The 16,194-nt window shown below is 41.9% G+C and overlaps 2 protein-coding genes across 12 annotated transcripts in view; one reads left to right on the top strand and one right to left on the bottom strand.

The window, feature by feature from the left end:
- Positions 1-6,552, top strand: part of Cul1 (cullin 1) — an 81,307-nt gene extending 74,755 nt beyond the window's left edge. For both annotated transcript variants that reach the window (XM_020178085.2, XM_020178084.2), the window contains exons 18-22: positions 3,432-3,479; positions 3,562-3,644; positions 4,142-4,247; positions 4,811-4,924; positions 6,007-6,552. In XM_020178085.2, coding sequence (XP_020033674.1) covers positions 3,432-3,479; positions 3,562-3,644; positions 4,142-4,247; positions 4,811-4,924; positions 6,007-6,087 — 432 coding nt within the window. In that variant the 3' untranslated portion in view covers positions 6,088-6,552. The remainder of the gene's footprint in view (positions 1-3,431; positions 3,480-3,561; positions 3,645-4,141; positions 4,248-4,810; positions 4,925-6,006) is intronic.
- Positions 6,553-11,153: 4,601 nt separating this feature from the next.
- Positions 11,154-16,194, bottom strand: part of Ezh2 (enhancer of zeste 2 polycomb repressive complex 2 subunit) — a 67,059-nt gene continuing 62,018 nt past the window's right edge. For all 10 annotated transcript variants that reach the window (XM_074061318.1, XM_074061322.1, XM_074061310.1 and 7 more), the window contains 5 exons: positions 15,605-15,700; positions 14,937-15,018; positions 13,977-14,057; positions 13,717-13,801; positions 11,154-11,477 (listed from right to left, as the gene is read on the bottom strand). In XM_074061318.1, the coding sequence (XP_073917419.1) occupies positions 11,417-11,477; positions 13,717-13,801; positions 13,977-14,057; positions 14,937-15,018; positions 15,605-15,700 (405 nt within the window). In that variant the 3' untranslated portion in view covers positions 11,154-11,416. The remainder of the gene's footprint in view (positions 11,478-13,716; positions 13,802-13,976; positions 14,058-14,936; positions 15,019-15,604; positions 15,701-16,194) is intronic.

Here is a 16,194-nt window from a genome sequence, read left to right as displayed (position 1 = left end):
CACACACTCACTAACATGCTTCTCTCACATTTATTGAACCAGTTTTTGTTTTTGTTTTGTTTTGAGACAGGATCTCACTATGTTTCCTGCCTCAGCCTTGCCAGCTGGGATTACAGGCATCTATCACTATGCTTGCCTCTTATTTAACCAGTTCTTAGCCTGTTTTCCAGCTTGACTTTTCTTATTACAATTAAATTTTTACTTAATTTTATTATTATTCCCATTAGTCATATTTTTATTGAGATATATGTGAGTGGTTTTTGTGTATTCACTAATTTATATAGCCCCCACCACTATCCAGTCCTAGAAGACTTCCATCACCCCAAAGAGAAACGCATAGCTGTCAGCAGTAAGTGCTCTTCACCCTCTCCCTCTCACCCCGTAGTCCCTGATAACCATTAGCCTACTCTGCCTCTATTGCCTACACTGGACAGTCTCATACAGGTGGAGTCACATAATATGTGGCTTTTTGTATATGCCTTCCTTCACTCAGTGTATCGAGGTTTATCCACATTGAAGCATGTGTCAGTATTTCATTCATTTTTGTATTTGAACAATACTGCAGTGTATGAATGGGCCACATTTTGTTGCCCTTCATCTATTGATGGACGTCTGGGTTGTTTCCACCTCTGGGTTACTAGAGATAATACTGCTGGGAACCTACACTTTCAGTTCTTTTGGACATGTATGTAGATGTGGAATTAATTGCTCACTCATGTGATAACTGTTTAACTTATGAGGAACTTTGCTACACCATTCCCAGTGTGTGCACCTTTTCTTATTTTCGCCAGTAGTGTATGACGGCTCTAGTTTCTCCTCATTCTTACCTAGCTTTATTTTCCATTTTTTATTAAATTTTAAATTAGTCATCCTAGTGGGGCATGTATCAGCATGGTTTGAGTTTGCATTTCCCTATTGAATACCCAGTGTTGAAAAGGTTCGTCTGTGCTGTACTGACTGCTTGGACGTGTTTGGAGAACTAGATTTTTAATACATACATGGTTTTTAAATATTTTCTGCCATGCTATTGGCTTTCTTTTCACTATTGTACATGTTTATGGGAGATACATTCTTATACACACATTCTTAACTTTCATGAAGCCCACTTTACCAGTTTTTCTTTAGTTACTTGTGATTTTGGTGTTGCGTGTAAGGAATCATTCTGTACGCCAAGGTCACAGGCTATTCTTTCCTTGTTTTGTTTTGATTTCATTTTTTTGTTTTTTTGTTTGGTCAGTTTGTGTTTTGAGACAGGGTCTCTCCGTGAAGCCCAGGCCAGCCTTGGACTCTTGATTCTCCTGCCTTGGCCTCCTGAGTACTGGGATTATAGGGCTATGCTGCCACACCCAGCTTTTCTTTCTTTTTTTTTGTGGTACTGGGGCTTGAACTCTTGACCTTCACCTTGAACCACTCCACCAGCCCTATTTTGTGAAGGGTTTTTCAAGATAGGGTCTCGCAGAACTATTTGCCCAGGATGGCTTCAAACTATGATCCTCCTGATCTCTGCCTCCTGAGTAGCTAGGTTTACAGGCATGAGCCATCGGCATCTGGGTCACACCCAGCTTTTCCTGTTGATTGACACTGGCAACCTTGTCAAAAGGGAATTGACCTTATATAGATGTATGGATTATTTCTGGAATCTCAGTTCTTTTCCAGTGATCCATATGTTTCTCCTTAGGCCAGTAACACACTGTCTTTATTATTGTTCTGTAGTACATTGTGAAATTGAGACCTCCAATTTTGCTCTCCTTCAAGATTGTTCTTGCTCTTCTGGGTCCCTTATGTTCCCCTATGAATTCAGGATTTGCTTGTCCATTTATGCAGAAGAGGCAGTTGAGATTTTGAGAGGGATTGCATTGAATCTGTAGATTACCCTGGGAAGATTGGCTTCTTAACAGTGTTAATTCTTGGAGCCTGTGAACATGGGATGTCTTTCCATCTGCTTCGGTGGTCTTTAACCTCTTTCGGCTATGTCTCATAGATTTCACTGTGTGAGTCATACTTTTTTGGTTAAATGTATTACTTCTAACACTATTATAAGTAGAGCTCTTACTGTTCTAATACTGTTATAAATAGAACTCTTTTCCTGACTTTACTCTGATTGCTCATTGCTATTGTACAGAAATCGAATGAGTACATATTAAACTTGTATCCTGAAACCTTTTTAAACTCATTAGTTCTAATAGTTTGCGGAGGAATATTTAGAATTTCAAAATAATCACCTATAAATACAGAGAAATTTTCATATTTCAAAGCATTTCAGATTTTACATTTTCAGATTATGGATGCTCAACTGGTACAGTTTATGCAAATATTCCAGAATCAGAAGAATTCCAAAGTTTGAAGTACTTGTGATCCCAAGTTTTTCATAAAAGGCTACTCACCTGTATTTTTGTGGTGTTTCATGTTTGTATTCATAAGGGTACAATCTGCTGTTTTCTTGTGACGTTTCTCTCATTTGGGTGTTGGGTCACTACTGGCCTCCGAGAATGTGAGTTAGAAAAGTCATTTATTTTATAATAATTCTTCAAGTTAGTCCTAAATATGTCTTCACCTTGTATGTAGGAATCTCTTGTGATTCTTCCTTTCCCATATTAGAATGAAGATTGGTTGAAGAATTAAGTTGCCTCCCAGACTGATCCATTAGGCAGGTGTGGCTGCCCAATCTCTGTCTGGCTTTCTAAGCAAGACCATAGCAATCTTTCTGCTCATTTTTAGTATTAGAGTTCCCTGTGGAGTTTTATCTTCTCTCCTCTCTGCCCCAGGTGTAGCCAGCAGTTCTGGCCAGTTACTAGAGAGGTCTTGTGCTGACAGCTTAGCCATGTGTCCTGAGACCAGAACAGACACACATTGTGATGAAGGCAGGGCCTCTCTCTGCCCTTGGGGAAAATCCTGGTGAGGAAGTCAGTGCTCGTGATTCTGGAAATGCCCAGGCTACCACTGCACAGAGTGAGAGGCCATGTGATGTCCACAGTTCACCCAGTGCCAGATTGGCAGCACGCGCACGCTCCTGCTCCTGAGCCCCAGCAGGCACTTTAGCAGAGCAAGTCCAGTCCTTCTGAGGCTCTCCAAGACTTCTTTTGTATGGCATAGTGTAGCCCAGCGGTAGGGCATTTCCCTGGCATGTACAAGGCCCTGGGTTTGACTCTAGCACCACAAAAAATGTTTTTCAGTGAAGTGTCCGGGATGAGTTGAGAAGTGAATACTTTCCTGTGGGTTTAATTGAAGAAATGAGTTGTGCTTTATTTCTAATATTTATAACAGAAATGATGTTTATTGGGGAGGTGATCAAGAGTTGATTTCACATGTAGATGTCAGAGAGAGAGGACGTGGTTAACTAAAGAACCTCTAAGAGGCCATCTCTCTGTCCTCAGGCTACTCTTCTTTCTGGGGCGGTCCCTAACTCATTATCTTTTTCTCTCTAATTACAGGACATTTTGGCACAAGTCCTACAGATTTTACTGAAGTCGAAGTTATTGGTATGTTTGTGCACTTTGTACGTTAAGCTAGAAGAAAGGCCTTGTCTGTGATGTGTATATAATAGCAGTTGTTTTCTTCTAGGTCTTAGAAGATGAAAATGCAAATGTTGATGAGGTGGAATTGAAGCCAGATACCTTAATAAAGCTGTATCTTGGTTATAAAAAGTAAGAAAAATCTTTACATCATGGTCCTAGGCTATCTTTCACTGTTCGCAGACATAGTGAGCTCTCCACAGGGCAGTGGTCCGTTTGGGAGTCTAGATTCTTCTTCATTTGACTCTTGAGTTTAACTTCTCTCTTCGTTTGGAAAATAAGTCTTACATGGCTCACCTAAAAAGTTTGGACCTTTCTGGCCAGGTGGTTTGGTTTTATTACTTTGATGAACTCTGAGGGGGCAGATTAAGGACTAGACTTGTAAGACAGGTGTCACTCTTAACTGTCATTGTGAATGGCAAAGCAGGGAGCGACCCTATGGTGAAAGTCCAGGTGTGTGGTGGCATCCATTTTCCTGAGTGTTTGGGAGGAGTGACGCAGCAGACAAGAAGGCATGTTATGCTTTGCCCTTCTAGGGAGGCAAGGCTCTTCTGAAATGTTGGAAGACAGCAGCCTCTATTGCCTGCCTTTTCTGGCAATACTGACCAGTTTCCTTGATGTTTTTACAGTAAGAAATTAAGGGTTAACATCAACGTGCCAATGAAAACTGAACAGAAGCAGGAACAAGAAACAACACATAAAAATATCGAGGAAGACCGCAAGCTCCTGATTCAGGTGACTGAACATGTCTGGGTTGTGTGTCTCCCGCAGAGGACATGGCTTAGGGACAGGCTTAGGGAAATTGCGTGGTGTCCTATGCTGGCTCCCACTGGTAAGTAGCTGCCAGAACAATACATGGTTTGGTGAGGGTCAATGCTTGGATGACAGTGCTTAGAGCAAGGACATTGGTTTTTGAGGGATGGAGTCCTTTGTGTCCCCAGACAAAACAGCACAATCCTTTGTCCTAAATGTTGGAAAAAATGGCAGGTTGAAGCAGGAAGGTTTGAGGGGGAGGATGGGTGGCTTCTCTAAGCTTGGAGATTGAAATTTTCCTCATTTTCAAGTGCTTTTTTAAATGCTGTACAGAATTAAATTACTGAAATTACTCACAAGGACAAAACATTTCTAATGTTTGTTTTATTAGACTTGAAACCTGGGTAGACAGAATTAGCTCCCTGTACCCTCCCTGTGTCCCACTGCAGGACACTTGTTCCCTGTTGGGAAGTGCTAACCCTTTCCTTTAACTCTGATGCTCAGCCCTAGAGCTCTAAGTGTGTTTTTCCTTACTGGTTGCACAGGCGGCCATTGTGAGAATCATGAAAATGAGGAAGGTCCTGAAACACCAGCAGTTACTTGGCGAAGTCCTCACTCAGCTGTCCTCCAGGTTCAAACCTCGGGTCCCAGTGATTAAGGTACAGGAATCAAACAGCGGTAGTATTCCATTCTCGTGTTTGAAGAGAAAAGATGTTAGCAAAGGATGGATTGCTATTTTATGAAGGAGGGAACTGGTTTATTCATATGTAATACATTTCTACAAAAGAAAATAGCCTTAATTTTAACTTTTTTTCTTGAAGTGTATCTGCAGATAGGTGCACAAGTCATAAGTATATGGTGATTTTCACAAAGTAAATACACTGGCGTAAGCAAGCCCTGACGAATAAACTATCGCCAGCATCCCTGAGCCCTTCCAGAGGCCTCCCCACCCCAACCACAACCTGCCAGTCCCTGCACTCCAGATAGCAAACACTGTCCTCACTTCTGATCCCATGAGGCAGGCTTGCCTGACTGCACAATACATAAATTGCCTATAGAATATGGCTTTTTATGTGGGAGATGCATCTGAATTATAGTGTCTGACAGCTGATCATTTTTGTTGCTGTATAGGTGTTCTGTTGTACAAACATAACCAACCTGCACTTACCTAGTCTACTGTTGATTCACATTTGACTTGTTTCTAATTGGGCTTTTTTTAAGATGGTAGCCTAGCAGGTGTTTCATTTTCTGAAACTGCTTGGGCAAGTTGTAGCTAGTGGAGAGCTCAGAGGGTGGCAGAGGACAGGTGACTCCTCAGCAGGGTCAGGAGGCTCCATTGTATTGTACTGTCTTGTGTCTCGTGGAGTGAGAGGTCAGCAGGTGCTAATTCCTCTCCACGGAGTTCTTCTACCCCATTAACTGGTATTGATATCCTGCAGTGAGACTGAGTCCTACCCCAGGAGCAATCAGACTTTGCTAGAAAGGGAGATTGTCGCTCAGATGGTGCTGCAGTTTCGAGGTGGTATGCTGGGGGCACATGCTGTTACTGAAGGGACTTCATTTAGGAAGGCCGTCTATATAGCCAACAAAACTGGAGGCTAAGCAGATAGAAGGGGTGAATTGCTCCCCACTGAGCTCTGGAGGGTGGGTAACCATGGTGAATGTAGCTGGCCTACCTCTGTTCTGATGGCTTTTTGTGTTTGTGTTCCCTTTTCACTGCCTTTTCTAAAATAATGCCCAGAAATGCATTGACATTCTGATTGAGAAAGAGTATTTGGAGCGAGTTGATGGTGAAAAGGACACCTACAGTTACTTGGCTTAACCCTTCCAGAGGTGTCTGTGGGACCTGCAGCAAATAGTTCCAATGGAGAGGACGAAAACGGCTCAAGTTCATAGCAGACAGCCTGCCGCCATTTGGACCTCCCTTTTTAAAACTGAGACCGCAGCTCCCATCAAGCAAGCTGCTTTCAGACTTTCAGCAGAACTGCTCAGGACTGATAACATTTCAAGTCTGTAAATATGGACACCAACGCCATTTAAGCTAATTTAAGAACCGAGGGGAACTGAACCTTCCATGCTGAGGGCTGCATGCTACTGCATTTAAATCAATACATTGGCTACCTGGTTACCGCTGTCGGCCGAGGCAGCACCTGTAATGTTGGCAGCACTTTGAGAGCAAGTCTGAATGGACCCACGTGTAATCTGCTATGGAAACCCATTTGTATAGTGTGTTTCATTTTTTAATGTGTGAAATAAAGAAAATTAAAGGATTTCTGTACAAGTTGCATTTGGTTTTGTTTTAGGTTTTACTAATTTCTATATGTAAATAAAAGATTTAATGATTGTGCAAATGTATATTCCCAGTGTCTTCCTGTAATCTGAAAGAGCTTCGGATTGAAAAATAAGATCTTAACTTTAAGACCCCCTTAACCCCTGTATTTTTTTTTTTTTAACCTTTTGGGACAGTCTTTCTAAGTATAAGTAGCCCAGGCTGGCTTTGAACTTGAGATTCTTCTGCCTCCACCTTGTATGTGCTGAGATTACACCCATACTTGTTTCTATAAAGGCACCGAAAACCTTGAGCAAGTGACTGCTGGCTTCTACAGCAAGATCCTGCAGTGCGGCTGTTACTCTTGCCAGTGCCCGTCTTGGAATCAGGGCCCATGAGGTTGGAAACAAGATTGCTGCCTGAGTGAGTACTGCTGAGGATATGTAGCCTGCAGGCCGGAAGTTGGTGGGGTGGGCCAGTGGGAACTGGTTGGATCTCGTCTAACATGGCTGCCAGAATGACAGACAACCTCTAAGTTCATTTTAATGCCATGTGATGCTAAATGACACTCCAGTGCCATGATAGTTGACAAGTGCCATATTCGTGAAAAGAACCATAAAAGGAATGAAAAGAGGTGGTGCCCAAATTCAGGGGGAAATGTCTGCCTGTTTCCGGAAAAGACATGATTATTCCTCCCACTGTTATCCTTTCCCCACCCGTCATTTCTTTTAACTCTAACCTCCCAACCGCAAGGGCTGACTAGTTGATAGCAGAATTTATCTCCCACTTCTCATATTCTTGGCCAAGAGTAAGTCCTTCACTGCTCAATTGTTGCTCAATCTTGTTATTGGTTCCACAATTCCCAGAGGGAAAAAGGACCCAGTTAGGGGCCAAAAACTGAACAGTATCATAGCTACCAAAGTACTTCTTTATCTATCAGTTGGGGCAGGGATAATCAGGGAAACTGAGGCATGGAAAACAGCCAGGAATTTACAAATAAGCATTGTGCTCAAAAACATGGGTATCCATGTTTCTTTGCTTTCAGCCTTACAGCCCCTCTCAACAAGCTGCAACATTTTTGTAAAAAGGGAAAAAGAGCGGCTTTCTCCCCCTGACCTTGCCCTTTCACCAAAAAGTAGTGCACTCTGAGAACTGAGTAAGGATACCTTAAAGAAACTTACGCAGAGAAAGAACCCTTGGGAAAATGACTCCTCTTGGCACAAAAATAACTACAAAGAAAAATACTGCTGGTCGTGGTGGTGCACGCCAGTAATCAACGAGGTGAAGAAGATGAGGCAGGAAGATCACAAGTTCAAGGCCTGCCTGGGCTACACTTAAAAAAGAAAAATACTTATCGCAGGGATGGACACCTGTCCTGGAGCATCTCACAGGACCCATCCTTTGTTTAAAGGGATTTTCAAACATCTGACATAATGACCCAAATTTAATGAGCAAGCCAACCTTAACATAGAGACTGTAAAAAACAAGTTATTTTGTCTATCCAAAATGCCTCTGGTATGATCAGTACCTATGCACATCCTTAAAGGGAAATCACATGTTATTCTGAAGAGGAATCCACTGTGAACAGAACATATCCACTCTGCAAAGTACCAAATCATCTGGTGCTGCTCTGGTTCTGGAGACATTTGGATTTTCTTATGTTTATTTCAGGGAATAAATCAAGTAATATAAAATTTAAAAAAAAATTTTTAACAGCAAAAGCAACTAATTATACCAGGTGTTAGAACCAAGAGGTGACAAATTTGAGCCAAACCCCAAACACCACTTTTCACCATAAATACCCCTGATGTTAGAGCACTCGTTGCATCTGTTATCAGATGTGCCCATGTCTGGGCTGTGTGCTGTTTCTTTTCTTTGCTTTACTAATAAAATTATTGGTCTCTACTTCGATGTATTCTAAAATTCTTTTTTGCCAGGTGGAGGCCTCCTCCCTAGAGTATCACCAGTTCCAGTAACACAACTTCAGACCACCTCCTTAATAAAAAATATACTGTCTTTAGGATTACTGGACAAAAATCATAGAAGGGTCCCCTAGGAGGGAACAGTGTGCTGTCACACTTGTGTAGCTATGGTCTACTGGCCAGACACTTCTTTCTTACCTTTGTGAGAAAGTAGCCTGGCCCACTGAAATTTGAAGACTGGTTCCCCAACATGGGCAAGAAAACAGTAACTACAGGACCCCAGAAATTGAAAATACGTTGGGGCATTTTAAGATGTCTGTTGCTTATTCAATATTGGTGCCTAATTTTCCTCTTAAAGAAACTTAAGATTTTGCCACACCAGGGTTAAAACTCTGCTGTCCTGGTCAATTACTTTTTTATACCTTAGCTCACCTTTTCAATTCATGCACCTAACCAGTGGAAGACCAATGACATCGTCCTAACAGGTCAGTATGAACTACATCTAATACCTATATAGAGTCTACACAGCAGCCTCACTGGAAATCATTTATGACAAACAGCTGAGGATATAAGCAAGCATTTACTTCAGTCAAGCCCAGGGAAAATCATGTGACAGAATACTTAGGTTCTTTCAAAATGTCCATACTTACTTAAGTCACATGATTGGCCGGTTTGCACAGACTGACTTGGCAGGAGTTGCTGAGCTCCTAGGACAGAGGTGGACTGAGGAATGGGTATGTGAGTGCCAGTGCTCGGATAAGCCAGAGAATACTGAAAAGCAAGGAGTAGCTTCTAGGTAAATTATGATTTTTTGATAAAAATTACAAAATATTCTGGATTGAAAAGAATTTTGACAAGCCATGTTGTTTTATGGTGTTTTTGCCCACAGCAGGCAGTCTATGGGCCAGGTGATACCTGTGTATAGTTGTTCAGCCTGTGTATCAAGCTCTGTGCCCACCCCCCCACTACACAAATCCAACCTAAAGACTGCCTTTATCATATAAAGTACATCAAGTGGAGACATCGAATGTTTCAGGAAAGAAAAGCTCAGTATTCATGAAGTTACTAGTGAGGGTAGTTAGAGAAGTACAGTTCTAATCATGGAATTAAAAAACTTAATTGTGCATTAGGAATGCACTAGATGGTTCTCACAATTTATATCCGTGCAATTGGTGTCTTTCTGATGCATTTAGAGCTCTGCCAGATTGAGCAGAACCTCAGTGATCTGGAGGACCCACCTGTCTGCATGTGGGAATGGGATGGTAGAATGGCCAAAACGAGCTGTGTTGGTAGATACTACGGAAGCCAAGTAAAATCTGGAGTGTCCTGAACAGGCCCATGTGTGGTAAGAAGTAGATGCACTGATTTGCCTAAGTCTAAATAAGACCACTAGATTATCCACAGAAGAAGTGATCTAAACAATCAGCCATCTCTTTAGGGAATAAGCAGCTGCCCACTTTGCCCAGGGTGGAACAAAAGGCACCCAAAGACAGGTACCAGAGCCCCTGCTCTCTGAGAGTAAGTCAGCAGCAACCTATGGTGTGATACTGTTTCTTGGGTGAAGAATGGGGATCACCAAACAAATTCTATCAGCACAGTCATTAGAAATCTTCCAAAGAGATATGAGTGGCACACAGGAGACTAGTCTTAAGGCAGGCCTTCTCATGGCAAATTTACTTTAGGACACAAGTTGACGTGCCTTGTGCACTGACGTGATAGAAGTCAGAGAAATTCTTCTGAACTAGACAGTAAGGTGAGTTTATAATATTTATTGAATGTATCTAACTCTAGGAAAAGGAACTTGGTGCCAAATAGTTACACACTGTGGGCTGCTTTTTAGCTGTTGTGAGGGTCCCCACAGCAAAGCAAATGCTCTCAGCATCTGCGAAAGTGCCAGCCAGTTAACATTGCTGCCCGCTATCATGCAGGAGATACAGGCATCCCATCTCCTGGGGACTTGGAGAAGTTGTTTCTTAAAATCCCCTTTTTTAAGATGTAAAAGTACAGCTTGGTTTTGCCTGCCTTTTGAGGGGGTGGGAGGGATGAGTGGGTGGGTGGGTGGAAGTGACAGGTCTTGCTATTTACCCCCAGGGTGGTATGGATTTCACAATCCTGCCTCAGTCTCCTGAGTGCTGGGAGTACTGGGATAAAGATGTGTACCACATGCCTGGCTGCCTGGCTTTGGAAAGCAGGACAGAAATCTCAATTTACAATGTTGTATTGATAAGAACTTCACCTAGGCTTATGGAATTTAGAGCGAGACAGATTCTTAGAAGTAACCTAGTTCAATTCTATCATTTTATACATGGAGAACAGACCTGGAGGTTAAATAACTTTCTCTAGGATACTCAGCTGATTGGAACATACTCTGCCCTGATGTCCTGTCTTTGAGATCAAGCTCTTTCCTCACCAACCCTCAAGTATGGATGCTGGTGTTATTTACTCACCAGGTCTCCTACACATATTAACAGGAAAAACTGGCATTAATTATAAGTTGGCAAATTCTATGTTATTATGTTACATGTTTATATCTAACATGAAAATGTTTTATAGTTAGGCAAATTAATACTGTCTATTAATATAGTAGTTAAATCAAGATATGTAGAAGACAACTGTTAAGTCCAAGTGTTTTTCCATTAGAGATAGTCATTTTCTAGAATCAGTCGATAAAGCTCTGATAGTTGATGGCAACAAGGAGAAGTTCAAGTATTCTTTATTCAAAGTTGAAAAATGTACCATACTGCATTATTGCAAAAATTCACTGGTACAAAAACACTTTGCAGCTGGTGAGAAGGCAATAAAAAGTTGATTTTTAAACTCATTATTATAAATTATTGTTACAGTACTTTGCAAGTTCAGAATTTCAAACTGCATGTTCTTTTTCTAAATTGCCCTCAGTACTCGAGGTTCCTGAAGCTAAGGCAGCTGTTTCAGAGAGGAGGGGTAGGAGGTAGCAGATGTCAAGGGATTTCCATTTCTCTTTCGATGCCCACATACTTCAGGGCATCAGCCTGGCTGTATCTGAAACAACAGGAACAAGGAATGACTGCCTATCCAGTAAGCAGTGAGATTAACACAACAAAGCCTGCTGAACCTAGTATGGAACGAAAATGTCTTAAGTCGCCTCCCCAGTTATACAGATGCACACATAAAGAAGGCAAGGCATGCACCTGCGTCAATGGTCACCATCTTCTAGTTGAGAAGATACCAGGTTCTACACTAGACAAACCTTCACTAGAAGCACCCCCACAGCTTCTGCCCAGCCCTCCCTCAAACCTCCTACCCCCTATCTCCGTGGCAGCTCCATCATAATGTTTGGTTCTAATACTGAGAAAGCAAAACAGAAAAAGACCCCGTAATCTGGAAAAAATGACTAGAGTCCCTAGGTAAGCAAAGCCAAAGAGCAGCCCCAGCCAGTCATGCCTTGAGAATTCTGCCATTGGGAACCTCTGGCCCTTCCCAACTGGGGAAGCTGGGCAGCTTTGCCTCCAACCCCAGGCCCACCTGCTGCCTCACTTAGAGAAAGCCTAACATGAAGCCACTCACTGACCTCCCCCAGCAAGACCCTTATTTGAATCCTGTTGGGTTTTACTCAGTCCTCTCCAACAGTGTAGCAAAGTATATCACAACTGGGTGCACATGGGCTGTAGTTTACAACTCACTCCATGAGGATAGTTTCTGGATCGGATGTATATTCAGCCACAGAAGTTCTTTTCTTTCTTTTTTTTAGGGGGTGGGGGTAGGGGTGGGAGGCATACTGGAGTTTGAACTCAGGGCCTCATGCTTGCTAGGCAGGTGCTCTGCCACTTGAGCCACTCTGCCAGCCCTTTTTCGTGTTGGGTGTTTTTGAGATAGGGTCTTGAGAACTATGCTTGAGCTGCCTTCAAGCCTCAATCTTCCTCATCTTTGCCTTCTGAATAGACACGATTACAAGTGTGAGCCACCAGCGCTGGGCTCAGTCACAGAAATTCTTTAACTAGAAATCTGTATCTGATTACATATAAAAAGATATTAAATGTACTATCAGGTTTATCCTATAGAATGTGACAGTGTAAACTGCCAGTGCGATGCCTGCCCACAGAGTTAAACAAGAACCGTGGCTTTGTGTCCCCAGCATCCCAAAAGAAAGACAAACAGGACAATCAGATAGGTTATTTGCCAACAGTCCCGACTTTTAAAATACTAAATAATGAGAACTGGGGGGTGGGGGGGTGGGGAGGGTGTGGTTCAAATGGTAGAGGGCCTGCCTAGCAAGTGTGAGGTCCTGAGTTGAAACCCTATAATCTGGGGGAGGGGAGGAGCAAGGGGAGCTAATTATGTATCGGGCTGGAGATGTAGCTCAATAGTAGAGCATTTGCCTAGCACATGCAAGGCCCTAGGTTCAATTCAGAGCACTGCAAAAAGATAAATACATAAATAAGAAATTCTACAAAAATAAACAACAACAACAAAAGGAAATTCTAAACCAGGCTCTGGTGACTACCCTATAATCCTAGCTTAGAGAGATTGAGATTAGGAGGATCACAGTTTGAAGCTGGCCTGGGCAAATATCCTTGAGATTTAATCTCCAAAATAACCAGAGAAAAATGGGCTGGAGGTGTGGCTCAAGAAAAAGAGTGCCTGCTTTGCAAGTCCAAAGTCTTGAGTTCAATATCTAGTCCCACCAAAAAATAAAATCTGCATAATGATGTGCGTAATAAACACTAGCAATAAAAACATGTAATGCGATGCCACTAAAGACATCCATAGGATATTGTCAAGTAAAAGCACGCTGCACAACAATCTATGTAAATGTAGTGTGATCACATCTATTTTTGAAAACACACAAGTAATGCGGGATGCACTGCATGATGTGATGGGTGATGCAGAAAAGTCCAGGAGACACACCCAGCAGTCACCAGCAGGGTAAGAAAGAAGGCTTTCTGCACGGGTTTTATTTATGCATTTTTTAAAATAAGCATGACTTGCTGGGAGGCAGAGTTAAGTAGTAGAGAGCTTGCCTAACAAACTAAGGGCTTTGAATTCAAACCCCAGTGCATATATACATAAGCAAGCATCACTCGTATGATTAAAAAATAATGATAATGTTATGTTAAAAAATAACATTATCAAGGACAGTTATCACCAGCTCCCCAATCATCAAATGAACAACCCTCCAGGGACAGAAGATTCAGCAGAAACCTCAAAATCAGCCTTTGTCCCAGCTCACAGTATAGGAAGGAAAAGCACTCAGATTATGCTAGAAATGTATTTTGCCAACCTGTAATCAAAAAACAGCTCTTCACCAGTCTGGATGGCTCTCTTAGCAAAGATACCTATCCTGTGATCGCCGTTAACCATCATAACTAGAAGGAAAGACACATTGGGGTCAGTGAGCAGTTAGCATGAAGACAGGCATGAGAGGTTAACTGACTTGTTGACAAAACAACCGATTGCCCAGAAATACTTAAGTCCACTATCACTGAACTGAAAAGGGAATTCCTGTTGTCAACTGGTAATTCTCATCTCGTAAGAACCTACCTTTTGCATAGCAGTTTGGATTTACTGAATGATTCGCAAAACGAATTTTGTTACCCTTGCGGGTTGCATCCACCACAAAATCTAAAGAATAAAAACAAGTACAATCCAGTAAATAATTTCAGTTGTAGATCAATAAACAAAAAGTTTTTAGGATTTTACTTCAAAAGCAAATCATTCGGTATGAAATGACTTTTGGAAGGAGATGCTTATTGTTAAAATTAATCCTTAGTGATTAAAGATGGCTATCTCAAATGCTATTGTTTATCAGTTATGAATATATATTGCTGTGCAAAACATGGCTTAAAAAATGTAATCTTACTAACTTCCTCCCAATATCAAGAACTGGCATTTTCACATTTAAAATTATATTAACAGTTATATGGAACATACTCATAACAAAAAAACTTGGGAGTTTCTCTGTATATCTCGCATATTGAGCACACCTGCACTTTCATGTAATCCCACCATGGACACTCACTGCGGCAGCTGTGGAAGAAGCTGCCTTCATTCTCACAGTCCGTGGATAACGTCCTGGGGCATCTGGAAGGTGTTTTCAAATGCGGTGCTGCTCCCCATCCTTCCAGGTCAGAGGCGCTGACTGGAGGAGATGTGCTGTGCTTACTCAACCCCCAGGTTCTTAGGAACACGAGGAAAACCACAGCAGTGGGGGAGCATGAAGGACATCCCCTTACAGTCAGAGTATGGGGCAGCCCCATCTGCAGATGGCTGGGCCTCCAGAGATGGTTCCCTCTGCTCCCTGAGGAATTTCCCCACGCCAGATCTTTTCCAGCAAGCAGCCCTGAGACTATGCCAGACGATGAGAAATATCAGGGCTGCTCCTGTAGAGTGCCTCCTTCTGGTCATCTTGCTGACCTCTACATTCATCTCCAAATCCTCAGCCAGCAGAAGGCTCCCAAACCAACTCAGCAGAACTAAGTGTCTGCTAGCTCAGAAACATACCATTGTTCAAGTTGAACAGAAAGCTGCACATGTATTTATCATATACTTTCCCTCTTCTGTCTGCTTCATCTTGAGAAATAATCTAAAAAGAAAGACAATGGAGGAAAACGTCTTGGGGAAGGTGATCAAGCAAGTTAGAAAATACAAGAATCTATCAAGAGAATTTTGGTCCTTCTTAAGAATACCCAACAAAGAGGTCACCACAGCCAATTTCTCTTCTCCTTTCAGTGTGCACACTAATGAAGAATGATATTTTAAGAACTCTAAGTCAGATATATTTCTACATCCAAGGTAACCTGCTTGGACAAAGTGATTAACCAAACAGTCTTTTGACTGAGTAAAAAACATAAACTGTAACTTTATTACAAATTGAAGCTAGCTCTACAGTTTTTTTCCCTAGCCCTGTAATTAAAGAGGCGAGTTATTAATGACAGCTCTTGTCATCCCTGCCTCCCCTTGCCCCTTATGCCCAGGGGACGAATGCTAAACATGGCTAGAACTGAAGCAATACAGTTACTAAGCAAACCAAATCTACAAGCATGAGTAAGTCTACACTTTACATTAATTCATTCTCACCAAACCACTGGACTTCTCTAATGAAATCAATTAAACCAAAGAAAGCTATTATCACCCATACCACCTGAATACATATGACCAGTGTGCCTTACCTCTCCACAGTATTCTGAGATGAATTCATTTTTTTGTACAGGATCTTTGATAAAAATTCCCCATCCTGCCACATCAGATGGTGCCAACAGTAAATGCTAGAGAATAAAGCACAATCACATAATGAGAAAAGGAGAACAAAGACAGACTGGTGATGAACAGATGACCACAGAAGGAAAACACAGGTTACTACGGTAAGTCTCAACCCCATTCCAGGGCAACAACTCAACATACAAATTAGATTCCACAGGTATGAAAGCTGCTGAAGACAGCTGGCAAATACAAAAACAGTATTTTTTAATAAAATGCCGAAGGTAAGTAACCTCTTACAGAAAAAAAAAAAAATATTCTTCAGTGTGTGGGTGCCCTACAGCTGCTAAAACGAGCAAGGTTTTCATGAGAACTGCCTCTCTTTTACTTCCCCTTTTCACTTTCAACCTGAATTCTGTTAAACTTCGAATAGTGAAGTGTGCCTCCAAGACTTTTAAGTTGAAGGCAGACCCAATCCTTGAGAGGTAACATGAGGGTTCTTATCTAATCAGTGTATTAATCCTCTGTTGGATTAATAATTAATAACTGGATGGCATCACTG

Source organism: Castor canadensis, chromosome 2 (assembly GCF_047511655.1).
Source record: "Castor canadensis chromosome 2, mCasCan1.hap1v2, whole genome shotgun sequence".
Taxonomy (NCBI): domain Eukaryota; kingdom Metazoa; phylum Chordata; class Mammalia; order Rodentia; family Castoridae; genus Castor; species Castor canadensis.
The sequence above is the reverse complement of the archived record's forward strand: the minus strand, read 5'-3'. Positions and strand labels throughout refer to the sequence as shown.